Raw genomic sequence first — 13,385 nt, 5'->3', positions numbered from 1 at the left:
GAAGCAAGAGTTGGTCTACTTAGGATTTGTGGTGTCTAAGGGAACCTTGAAGATGGATCCAAGCAAAGTGGAGGCAATCTTGAATTGGCTTGCACCTAGAACAGGGACTGAAGTTAGGAGTTTCCATGGTTTAGCTCAGTTCTATAGGAAGTTTGTGAGGAACTTCAGTGGCATATGTGCACCAGTCCTTGACACCATAAAAGGAGGCCTTAAAACTAAGTTTAAATGGACTGAGCAGGCTGACAAAGCATTTCAATTATTGAAGCAAGAAGTAGCCACAAAACCTATCCTTCTCCTACCTACTTTTGATAAGCTATTCACATTGGAGTGTGATGTAAGTGGAATTGCAGTAGGGGGTGTATTGAGTCAAGAGGGAAGACCTGTGGCATTTTTCAATGAGAATCTTAATGAGGCAAAGAAGAAGTACTCAGCCTATGACCTAGAGTTGTATGCATTAGTGCAGTCTCTTAAAAAATGGAGGCATTACCTACTCCCAAAGGAATTTGTGGTGTTCACAGACAACTAGGATTTGAGTTATATTAACACTCAAGAGAAGATTAGCAATAGACATCTGAAATGGATGGAATACCTCCAATCCTTCACCTTCATCATCAAGCATAAGAAGGGGCAACTCAACAGGGTGGTAGATGCTTTAAGCAGGAAGTTGTTGACAGTTCAAGAACTATAGTTGCAGAGCATAGGAATAGAAGGTTTCAAGGACCTCTATTAAGGAGATGAAGACTTCTCATCAACTTACAAGGTTTGCAAGGATTTTGAGAACCATTTTCATGGTGAGTATGCAGATTACACTCTCCAAAATGGTCTCTTAACATTCAAAGGTATTCAGTTGTGTGTGCCAAGAGGATCCATGAGGGAAAACCTCATCCAAGAGAAACACAATGGTAGTTTAAGTGGACACTTTGGAGTCAACAAAACCTTGGATTTAGTACAGAGGTACTACTATTGGCCAAAGTTGCCAAGAGATGTGAAAAGGTATGTGGAGCAATGTGGTGTGTGTCAAAGAGCAAAAGGAGGATCAAGCAATGTTGGCCTCTATCAACCATTGCTACTCCCAAGTAGGCCTTGGGAATGTATAAGCATGGACTTTGTAGTAGGACTCCCCAAGGCAAAGACAGGTATGGACAATATCTATGTGGTAGTAGATAGATTTTCCAAGATGAGCCATTTCATTCCATGTAAAACTACACATGATGCTAGCTATGTTGCACATCTCTTCTTTAAGGAGATTGTTAGGATTCATGGACTCCGTTTAAGAATTGTTTCAAATAGGGACAACAAGTTCATGGGCCATTTTTGGCAAACTTTGTGGAGGAGACTTGGAACTAACCTCTCATTTAGCTCAGCTTACCATCCACAAACTGATGGTCAAACTGAAGTCATCAATAGGGTGTTAGGCAACTTGTTGAGGTGTCTAACTAAGGAATATGGATAGACATGGGATCTAATCATTCCTCAAGTAGAGTATGCATATAATGACAGTGTGAATAGGACCACTGGAAGAAGTCCTTTTGAGGTTGTCTATGGTAGACATCCAAGAGGAGTGTGTGAACTCAGGGAACTTGGTTCCATGGAGATGAAGAGTGGGCAAGCAGAAGACTTCACTCAAACCATCAAGGAAGTCCAAGAGCAAGTCAAGAAAGCCATCCTTGTATCCACTCAAAAAATGAAGGCCAAAATGGATGAGAAAAGGAGAGAGGTTCAGTTCAAGGTGGGTGACTTTGTGATGGTCCATTTGAGCAAAGTTACAATGCAAAGTGGTAAGCCTACCAAACTGCAAATGAAGAGGGTAGGACCTTGTAGAATTCTGGAAAAATATGGTGAGAACGCCTATAAGGTTGAACTTCCTTCAGACTTAGCCATTTCACCAGTCTTCAATGTTGTTGATCTGATCATGTACAAGGGTGAGATAGAAGGGCAAACTGAGAACCAAGCCAAGGTACTACAAGACTTGGATGTGAATGCCTCACCTCAAGTGAAGTAGCCTATAGCAAAGGAGATTTTAGAGTCAAGGGTGAAGTGGGAAGATCAACCTGTGTCTGAAGCTACTTGGGTGGAGGAGAGCAATTTCAAGAAGCTTGGCATTGATCTGGCTCTTCTCACTCCCCTAATTCCTTAGCTTGTTGCAGAGGGGGAGTATGGTGCAAGAGCACCCTTCAAAGGGCTCCCACCATTTTTTTATTGTGTTCTTACTTCTTTATGAAGCCATTGTATATACAATAAGAGCCATGTGCTCATTTGTCTTAGTTAGGGTCCTAGTTGAGGTCCTAGGGTCATGAGTCAAAAGTTGAGCTTTTTTGGAAATAGAGGGTATGTGTGCCTTTGAGGTGTTTAGGGGTCCTTCTTAGCATGTTGGTGTCCTTAGGTTTTCCCAATGTGGGTCTAGGAGTCAAGAAAAGCAACATTGAGAAAGTTTCTCAAAAGTTGCATGACAACTTTTAAAAGTTGTCAAAGAACTTTTCCACCATGAGGTCAAAATATTTAATGTAGTGTGGAAAACCCTAATATGGGAACAAATACTAAGGAAAGGGTAGTATAAGTAGTTGCAAACCCTAAGTTAATGGGTTGGATGTCAGATATTTTACGGCCCAAGCAAAGTGACTTGACCGTGACTGCAATTTTGTTGCCAGTCAGCACAAATGGAGTAAAGGAAGATTGTTAATGGATTGATTTTCATGAAAAATTGTGTGGAGTATCTTCTATGGTGTAAATAATTTCATTTTGAGCATATAGATTAGGTTTTTTTTTGGCAAGTGTGGTGTGTTTGTAAATCTTTTGTAAATTGCTTCTCACTGTCGAGTTTTGGATTGGTTTGTGTCAATGGGTTCATAACTCCATTCCCTATTGTGGAATCACCATGAAACCATGTGGAATGAGATTAAAAACCCTGTACTATAATTCAATGCAAGCAGGGCCCTTGAAAATGCAAGGAGGCCATTTGAAGACCCACTCCTAGGCGAGACTGGACAGTGCCCGACTAGGAAGGGTTAAGTTGCAGAGGTCTTGGAGAGCAAGGTAGGTCAAAGGAGGAGGCACCATTTGGAGGAGTTGTAGAGGGGTGATTGAAGCACCATTGGTGTGAAGGAGGAGTTTCCACCAATCTAGACAAGGTGGCAAGAGCACCAAATCTACACTGTGACCCTGGCAGGCCTAAAAACCCTCTTAAAAACCCTTAAAAACCTTAAAATCCACCTAGGGTAGTGTACGAACACTTGGAGGCCTAAAACCTAAAAAATCCTTGAGTCCTTGCCAAATGAATTGCAGGTCTTTTAGGAAGTTTCACAAGCAAGTGCATCGTTTGTAAGAGGGAGCCCTAAAGGACCGGGTAGGAGGCCTAATTGGTCACAATCCTTGTAGCCCTATTTTGTAGGCAAAACACAAAATAGTGAAATCGGTAAGGGGTTGAAAGCTTGAAACCTCTTGGGGGCACATGAATGGGTGGAAAAACCGTGTATTAGACTTGGCCTATCCTTGCTAAGACCTAGGAAGGTGTGGAGCAAGCCAAACCCTTATTAGCCTAAGTAAGGGTTCTTGAATCTCATGAGTAGGTGAGACCTTAGGAGTAGTTTTTCAACTTGTTGGTGGGTGGATTGGGCAAGGTCAGGGGATTCCACAAGCAGGGGAAGTCCTAGAGACCCTAGGGTGTGGTTAGAACACCTGGTGATCCAAGGAAAGGATCCAAGAGCATAGACTAGGCTAGTCTACCCCAAGCCCCATCCCATCACATACACATATACGTATAATACACATAAAATATCAAAAGGCAATACACATACATACAAACATGTGTGTGTATATATACATAATATATTATATATTATATATAATATATTATATATTATATATAATATATATTTTATACACATATATAATATATTATATTATATATATATATATATACACACATTATATATACATATATATACATGAAATATCATATTTTACATATTATACATATACATATATATATGCAGACATCCACATTTTAAACACATGTAGAAGCATGTACGTGTTGTTTTAGCTTTAACACCGCGTACACGTTGCTAATTGTAAAGACACCCCATACGCAGTTTTGTTTTAAAAATACCCCATATGCCTTGTTTATAGTACATAGAGCCCATACGCACTTTTGACTATTTAGGCTTGTGAATACGCTTGGATGACAAAGCTGCGGGTTGGAAGTTTGATTTCCCTACATTTCCCTCCTTTTTGACGTGTTTTGTTTTATCAACTTGGTTTCTCGACTTTGTCATCATCAAGCTTACACTTCATCAAGTGGGTATTTCTCAAATTGCCACCATATTTTTACCCATCTTCTGAGCTTTCTAACCACATAATTTTTTAAAAATTTGAACAACAATAACATATTATTATTTAATTTCTTTTACCAATGTCTCCATAGTTCTTAGAGACATACGTGTACCAATTTTTTAAAAACTTTTGATCTGCTTATCCAAATTTAAAAAAATTTATATATTATTGTAGTGCACTTGATTCTTTACAATTTAAAAAAAAAATTGTATTTTTGGTTGTTTTCAAGATGTGCTCGATTGAAAAAATCATTAAAAAACAAAAAAATACACAACTTCTAGTGCTCACTCTTAGCTATCTTTTTGCCAAAGGATTTGTCAAAATACTAAATCTAATTATGACTTTTTTGATGTGCACGTCAAACACTATGTTATGTTTTCAGAAAAAATCAGGGTCTATTTTTCGTGCACGAAGGATTTGACCCGCTTAATATTATTCAATTTTGAAAAAGTTTAGTATTTTGGAAACTAGATTCAGAGTACTATAATATATGTTCTTTGATTATCTTCGTATCTTGAGTGGATGACTTTCAACTTTCGCCTCCAAGTTCAAGCTCACCTGATTTCATAAGAAGAAAAAAAGAGTTCACTTATACCCCACTTTTTGCACGGCATCTTTGTGCACTTATCCTCATCATTTTGATTAAAATTTTGGATTTCATTGAGCCTAGGGTAGATAATAGGTTCAATGATGGTAGTGGTGTCTAATGGCTCGGACAACGATAGAAAGGGGCCACTAAGGTAACTCATTGGATATTTGGTAATTAAGTGAAATCATTAAGGAAAACTTGAATTGGGTTAAACATTAAATAAGATTAAGTGGATGCCCCTCTCATGCCTTGATTGGTTGTATAGACTATGGATGATTTGGAATTCTTGTTTGTCCATGGAGAATTGATCTAGCATGATCAAGTCTCCTTGTCCATATGAGAAGACAACTCAGTTTCCCATGAGTCATTTCTAGCTACGAGATGACACTCCCTACTCTTGTTCTCTATGTACTTAGCCCTATAGATATGAGTAGTACCCAAAATATGATATATATCTTCCATGTTGTTAGTGATCTTTTATGGATTTGTGTGGATTCCCTATACATTTGGTCTTATTATATCTTTGGTGATGGGTTGATGAGTTGGTTTGCACTTGATGCTTTTGTGTTGATTCTCCTTGTTGAGCACATTCTTACTTTGTATATGTTTTGGATCACTTGAGTGTATGGATGTCTATATATCTCTCTCTCTTTTCATACTCGATGTTGCATTATGGTTGTTGTTAGATAAGATGTTCATATTACATCCATGCTCCATGTTTTCCCTTGTGTGAGCCCATTACTCCCCTTGTATGCCTTGTATGATTGCTTGAGCTATGTGACTATCTCCATGATCATGGTGGGGTTGACCTAAGTGCACCACATGGTCAGGTAGCATTGCCAACCACCTTTGGGGACCAAAGGACTTGGATCATGAGCAATGATAACTTTAAGAAACTACCCCTAAAAAAGGATATAAAATCTTGGCAAATTTTTTTTTTTGAAAAAATAATAATATTTTTGGCAATTCTTTCATCTTTTGAAGAAAAATATTAATTTATTGGTGAATTTTTTTACATCAAATTTTTTTGGTAGAAAATCTTGGCGAAAATTGGAAAATAATAATAGTATGTGTTAATTAATATTGAAAATATTATCATTTAAAAAAATAATCTTTTATTGAAATGTAGGCCTAAAGGTTGAAATCATTAATGAGTTTAAGAGCTAGATTCTACTTTATTTAGCTAATACCATTAATTTTAAATAATCTAATAGCCTACTTTGTATTTTGTGAGATAAAATGTACTAACAATTTGTAATACTCATGGGGCCCAAAATTGGTTTTAGACCATTGATCTCCATTGAGGTCAACAATTCAAAAGCAATTTCAACGCCCAATGAGCATTACAACTTGTACCTACAATTTACCTCATGGAATACAATGATGGTCATTAGATTGTATTTAAATCAATGGTGGCAACTAAAGATTGTTGACGTAACCCTAAAATAACTAATAATTATGATATATTTTTGGCAAATTAATTTAGATTTTTACAGTAAATTATAAAATTTTGGCATATCTAAATGGTGCAGGGGCACCAACTTCATCATATTTTGCAAACAAGGGCTAGTAAGGTCTTTTGATAAATTGTGGTGTGTTAAGTCTTTTGTCAAGAAAATAAGGTCATTGTAGACCATTTGTGACGTTGAAGACATCTAGAGAGTTCGTTTGAGTTCTTATTATCATATTTTGCAAAATTGACAAAAATGTTGTCATGAAAAGATGTAAAATTGCAAAAGTGTAAAATGGGCAGTTCAAAAGACAAAGTTATAGAGGGGTAGTTGGAGAAGTTAGAAAGGGTGTATAAAGTCATAAATAAGCCCCTTGTGAATCATTTGTACATCGTTTAGTATGGAGGAAGGTGGTGAGGATGAGTTTGAAAATGGAATGAATAAAGAACCTCATTTTTTATTTTTTTCCACGTATTTATTTATATTCTTTCATATTGTACGACCATATACGAAATGGTATGGATGTGAAACTTACATGCCTTGAAAGATAATTTAATTTCATACATTTTTTGTTCTTACCAAGTCAAAATAAAAGGTCGTTTAAGTTGTCTACTGGTCAAATCTTTCTAGTTACCCAATTCAAAAACTAGTTTTTTTCAGCGTAGCAATCCATTTTTTAGGGTTATGTTTGAAAGAAACTTTACAATATTTTGAGATATGTCGTATAACATCTAAATGGGTATCTAAAAGTGGTTTTATATTTCTGATATGAATCCTATAGTGAAATTTATAGCAAAAAAAATAATTTGTTGTTGTAATCAGACCTAAAGAGCATATTGCCAGTCCACTTTTTGATTGGTGTGTTTCAAAAAAATAATAGCCAAGTTTTTGATATGTTTTGTAATCCCCAAAAGGGTATCTGAATATGCAATAAATTTTCCAATATCTTATCGACATCAAAAGTTATGCCCTGTTTTGTCATTTGTGAGGGCTAGTAGAAATCAAGACAGTTTATGTGGAAAGCATACAAGTTGGAATAACCCCTGGGTTTGAGAGTTGTTAAGGGTTGGAAAATATCATGTTTACTTGTTCTAAAATATTCCCATGGTCAGTGGAGTCATGTGAGCCATTAAGCCCTTGATTGATGTGTGTAGCCTATGGGGCATAGTGACCTTGTGAAGGGGAAACTTGGAGTTTGTGAAGAATGATGTGAAAGTGTTGATTGGGAATCCATTCTATGATGAATCCATATCCATTTGAAGACTTGAAATGCCAAGGACCTATCCTTGAGAGAGAAATGTTCTAATATAGTTGTTTGTATTGGGAATGTGAGGAAAGATATTAGCCCATTATTGTGAAATATGTCTACATGTTGTTGAGTGGAACCCTGTTGGTATTGAGTTGTCATTGATGTCAACTGGTATTGCAGGCTACCAGTAGGGTGTGTCAACCGGGTATGAAGAATATTGAACTAGCATAAAGAACAGAAGTATGATTATGTGTAGACATATCATATCATCGGTATAAGGTGAGATGCATGAGCGAGTTGGCATGCTTGAGTATTAACTGGTAAGGCATAAACCGATATGATGGCTGGTTGTTTATTTATGATGAAAAGGTGGAATATTAGATGAATCACAACAACACCCGATGAGTTGAACTAAACGAATGGCATGAAGACATACTGGAAGGCAAAATGAACCGTCAGGATGATATGATGCTAATAATAATAGTTGTTCTGTGTGTTAGTCATATCGATAAAGGTTTGTTTCGGTGTAAGGGTTTGTACCAACAAAGATGTTCAGGGTTGAACCGACTCTTTGTCAGTGAGTTGAAAGTATGCTGATGTGTGCCTTGGGGAGCTGAGGTGGCAAACATGCAGAGGGTGATTAAATGTTCATCGACATGGTTGTCCGTGTAGTTGGTGGTCATTAAATGATAAATCCACAAATCATGGGATATTATCTGACTGTTGTGGATCAAGGAAGAATGGACGATGGAGAATGATGAGGTAGTTGTTGGCTTGGTGATTGGGACATGAAATCTGATTGTAGATTGACCTTCAGTTAGAAACAACTCGATGTAATGAGGTCGACAAAGATCAAGGTCGTAAAGCAAGGTAAAGTTTGCTATTTTTAGAAAACATGCATTGGATGAATAAAAACATGTACGTATGCATCTCCCCAAAAGCAGGTGAACGATCCAAGGCAGATTGAATCAGATTTGATGCAGATTTGGTCGAAGGAAAGAAACCCTAACCACCTGATGTTTGAATTTGTTTTTTGCGGGAAAACTTGTTTTTTAAATTTACAAGTCAAAATTGATAAGACTGCTGCTGTGGAATGATATGTGATGATGTTGGTGAATGAAAGAGAGATAGAAAATATTGTTTAAGTGAAAAACAAGGAAAATCTCAAGTGATTGTGTGTTGAAGGAGAAACCGACAAGGTGTGTGAATCGGCAAAGACAAAACGTCTCAAAGTGTGAGTAGGTGTGAGGTGAATACAACAAACAAAGGAAGGGAATTTTTTAATAGAGTAAGGACCAGAATAAAGGTAGTGTTGTAGTGAGTGTGGAGGTTTCACAGACTGGTAAGATTGAAATCTGTAGAGCAGTGTATTGAAGGGTTGCAAAAATTCATTTGCAATAGGAAAGTTATTTTTTGTGTTTGAATCTTCATATTATTTTCATTGGTAGGTGCTTAGTGCAAGGGTTGTAGCTCCTTTAGGTTGTATCCTATAAGTTGTTCAAGGGTTGGTGCTCCTTTGAGTCGGTGCTCATAAATCAAGGGTTGGTGCCCTAAAATTGTAATTAGATCTTTTACATTGTGAGGTTGGATTGGAGCAGAAGATTTCCAACAACTATTCTCACCGAGGTTTTTCCCACATTGGGGTTTCCTCGTATATCTAGTGTTATGTGATGCATTCTTGTGTATGAGTTATGTTGATGTTTTAGCAAATCCTTTCACACACTTATTTTGCACTGTTTGAGCTACCAGTCAACACTCAGTTTGTTTTATATTGTAGCAGTATATCCCTATTGAAGAAAAAGTGTTCAAATCACTGATTCACCCCCTCTCAGTGATCCACTGTGTCCAACAAACCCCACTTACTGCATCACTAATCCGGTTATGTATCAAATATTGTGGTGAATCTTTGAGCTCAAAAATTTAATAAAATAAATTCTATGGCGATTTAAATAAGACTAAAATAAAATTTTGTAAAAATGTGGTGATTTGGGTCACCTTAAAAACTGAATTATTAGCCAATTTTTTTTAAAAAAAACCAACTAGCAAATATTAGCCACTAAAAAATCATTGATTGTGAGCAGCTTGAAGAGTTCTTCCTCCTTCTTCAACACTTGTTCTTTCTACTTCTTTCCCTTCTTGCTAGATATAATCATTGTATATTGTATCAAGTATTGTAATCATGGATGATTTGTATATTGAACACTCCAAGAGGAGATTGATGTAGTTGAAACTCACAATGCTGGAATCGGCCACAAGTATGATCTTGTATGCTTCTGAATTCTTGATGGATCATGTTAATATCATAGGAACTTTTCAATTGGTGTCTTAAAAAGAACATAAATATGCTTTTCATAGGACCAAAGATTGATTTAGTTATCTCCTATTGTGATCATAAGATGTTGTATAGTGGATTTGAGCCCTTTAGAGTCAATTTGGGCTCCACCAAAAAAACTTGATGTGTTTATTGGAATCCAATTGTCGATTTTAGTTGTATTGGACTCTTTTGTGTTCGTATGCTGTGGTTATGGGTGTTGTGAGTTGAGTTGTAGCGAAGTGAGTCCACCCAGACTTTGTCTTGTTTTGTAAGAGCAACTTGGTGATATGGTGTCACTCGACTCAACTCATTTCTACACCTTTTTATCATTTTCTCCCTATTCTTAGATCATATGCACATTTTGACTTTACAAAGGCGTTCAGGGTGCCCAAGATATTTCACAATCCAACCAAGAATCTCACTGGTGTGAACGAATGGGTGTCTCAAAGGATGACAACATAGATTACTAGTTTCATGGACACTAGCATGTCCTAGAGACACTAGTTGCTTTGCGGAAATTACTTTGTTAACTTGGATGATGCCAAAATAGTAGAATCTAGCACAAGATCTCATGTCATCTCCAATTGAAAATAGTTGTATCCATCACCTTATGATTGCATTCTGTGATTTGTCAAAGAGAAATTACCATGAAAATTTGTAAGAAGAGTATGTACTTTATGTAAATCATTTATTGTTTTATCTCTCATTCTCTACTTTCTGTCAAAAGATGATAATGGATGGTGCCAATAAGAACAACTTAAGTTTATATTTTAATTGCATTCTATTTACACAGATTGATAAAAGCAATTAAAGTAATATAACAAATTAAAAAGCTTATCATCGTATGTATATATCAGAACATTGATACAATACTACTTATCACAAAAAAATATATGAACATCAAAAGCTTATCAAATATTTATTGATTTTTTAAATAGATTCTAGATGCTTGTAGAACACCATGTGACCTTGCGACAATTTGTTACATCATCTTGTGAACGACTGCTCTTGAACACCAAACACAGAGATTCCATCATTCTGAGCTACTCTTCTAAACATTTGGATACATTGAAAACTTTAATGTACCCAATCAAGGTAATACTTTCATTACTAATTTCCAAAAGCTAACAGTAACATTCAATGGTGATTAAGTAAAAAATTCCATAAAATATCTGCTTCTAAGAGCCAATTATCTGTGGTGGCATGCCTGTGTTAAATCTCCCCATCCCATAATTCTTCGAGAGTCTTGTAGGGGCTGGTTGTACTATTGACAAAATTCTCTGCCGGCAGTAACTTTCGCTGTTCAAACTTGCAAATCTTGTCATGATCATCGGGAGTCAGCGACCAATCAAAGATTTGAAAATTTTGAGATATTCTGCCTGTGTTGTAGCTCTTAGGCAACTCACTCACTCCTTTCTCTAACGCCCACCTTAACATAACCTGCAGTTGCACACCACAAAATCTAAGTTTCTAATTCATGCCCAAACAAAAATTCCAAAATAATCAAATAAATACCTGAGCTCTAGTCTTTCCATGCTTTTGGGCAATTTCTTGCATCACGGGATTATCCATCACTTCGTTAGAACCCCACGACTTATTATGTCCTCGTAGAGGAGCCCACGCACTGACATGAATGTTATGCTTGTTGCAATAATCTCTCAACTTCTTTTGCTGCCATTGTGGATGCATTTCCACCTGTAATTACATACCAAAACCATAATACACTCGATACAATTCAATAAAATCAAACTTTATTGAGAAGTGAAGATAGCCTTTGGATCAGATGGAAAGCAAGCCTCTAAAACAGAAAAATATACTTTACCTGATCAACAGCAGGGGGAATCTTAGCATATTTCAGCAAGCCTTCGATTTTCTTAGAGGAAAAGTTACTAAGCCCAATGGCTTTGGTACGCCCCATCTCCATGCACTGCTCCATTCCCTGCCAAGTGGACTTTATGTCTAATGGCAAAAAGTCTTCTTCTTTGATCGGGGTTAGTGTCTCGTCTGTTCTCAGCTTGATAGGCCAGTGGATAAGGAATAGATCCACATAACCTAGTTGCATATTCCTGGATATTAGAAACAACTTTCGATAAGTAGGTCTACAAAACAGAAGAAACAGACGACTGAATTTTTAAAAAGGAAACCATACGTTAAACTATCCTCGATTGCAGCAACAGGGTCGTCGTGTTCTGTATTCTTCAGTTTAGTGGTGACAAAAACATCTTCTCTGCTGACGAGCTCACTCTGAAAAGCTGAATTCAGAGCTTTCCCTAGTGCATGCTCTGAACTGTAAATCCTTGCTGTGTCAAAATGTCTATTAACCAACCTATAGAGAGAGAAAGGGCATTAAAAAATAACACAACTTCAGATGATCATAATCGGACTGCCCAAGTACATTCTTAGAACAGAACAAAGGACGGTTCATAACCCATTTGTAGTAAAATATGGAAACTTTTTATAAGTTGAAAGAAAAATCTCTTCCCACAATGTAGCATTGTATTTGAAAGATAGAACAATGCATCCTATATCAGGTAGAAATGATAAAACTGCTAATTAAGAAAGTGAATACCTGAAGAGCAACATTCACGGCTGCTTTAATATCCTCCTCGTTCTTATTGACTGATGAAGTTCCCAGCCCCAGTAATGGAATCCGGGCTCCTGTATTGAGCTTAGCACTTCCCCCTACGATTCCCATCATGTTCAGCTTAGCACTTCCCCCTACAATTCCCATTATGATCCCTGCAACCATTCACAGACCCATTTATTTCTCTATGATACAAAATTTTATTTACTTTTTGGTTTGCATCCTTTGTGATTAAATTCTCCAAATTTCATTACCTTTGCTGAGATGATGTAGATAAAGAGGCCACAATGGAGCTGGTGTAGAAAAAAATGGCTTTAAAGCTATACTGAAATGAAAAAATTACTGCTCAACCCTGTGATCGGTCAGGTCAGAGAATTGGGTGGCAGTAAGCAATTTATTGAATGGAGAAATTTCCAGTCTATTCACAAAGAGGGTGGATGGTCTAATGGGGCTGTGTCTATTCTGGCTTCAAAATGAACGAATCTGTCAGATTAACAGGACGTGTTATGCATTCTCAGCCGTTAAATAAAAAATCTATGTCTAACGGGCTGTGTCTATCCTGGCTCCAAAATGATCGAATCTATCAGACTAACAAGACGTTTATGCTCAGCTGTCAGATAAAAAATCTACAATTGAAAATTGAGACTAACATCACCTGTTAATCATGCCATACCATTTTTTAGAACAAAATAGATGGATCCCTAATGACGACTACAATCCGTACTATCATTTTGAAACCAAAATAAACTGTGCGTCTAATGGGAGGCTATGCAGAATCAACGTACATCTCGTCTTGGGAGTGGTCTCATCACTCGACTGTCACTCACATGGTTATAATCTTTTTGAATTTGTCTCTGTGGAAAATTGGA

At 36.8% G+C, this 13,385-nt stretch overlaps 1 protein-coding gene across 1 annotated transcript; it reads right to left on the bottom strand.

Moving 5' to 3' along the window:
* Positions 1-10,887: 10,887 nt before the first annotated feature.
* Positions 10,888-13,173, bottom strand: LOC131070809 (NADPH-dependent aldo-keto reductase, chloroplastic). Its single transcript, XM_058006467.2, has 6 exons — positions 12,771-13,173; positions 12,502-12,671; positions 12,082-12,258; positions 11,755-11,998; positions 11,448-11,627; positions 10,888-11,372 (listed from the first exon to the last, which is right to left on the bottom strand). Exons 2-6 carry the CDS (start codon positions 12,513-12,515, stop codon positions 11,145-11,147), a joined length of 843 nt encoding a protein of 280 aa, XP_057862450.2. The 5' UTR covers positions 12,516-12,671; positions 12,771-13,173; the 3' UTR covers positions 10,888-11,144.
* Positions 13,174-13,385: the final 212 nt, after the last annotated feature.

Source organism: Cryptomeria japonica, chromosome 11 (genome assembly GCF_030272615.1).
Source record: "Cryptomeria japonica chromosome 11, Sugi_1.0, whole genome shotgun sequence".
In the NCBI taxonomy this organism is placed as follows: Eukaryota; Viridiplantae; Streptophyta; class Pinopsida; order Cupressales; family Cupressaceae; genus Cryptomeria; species Cryptomeria japonica.
This window is presented reverse-complemented; position numbering and strand designations above follow the sequence as displayed.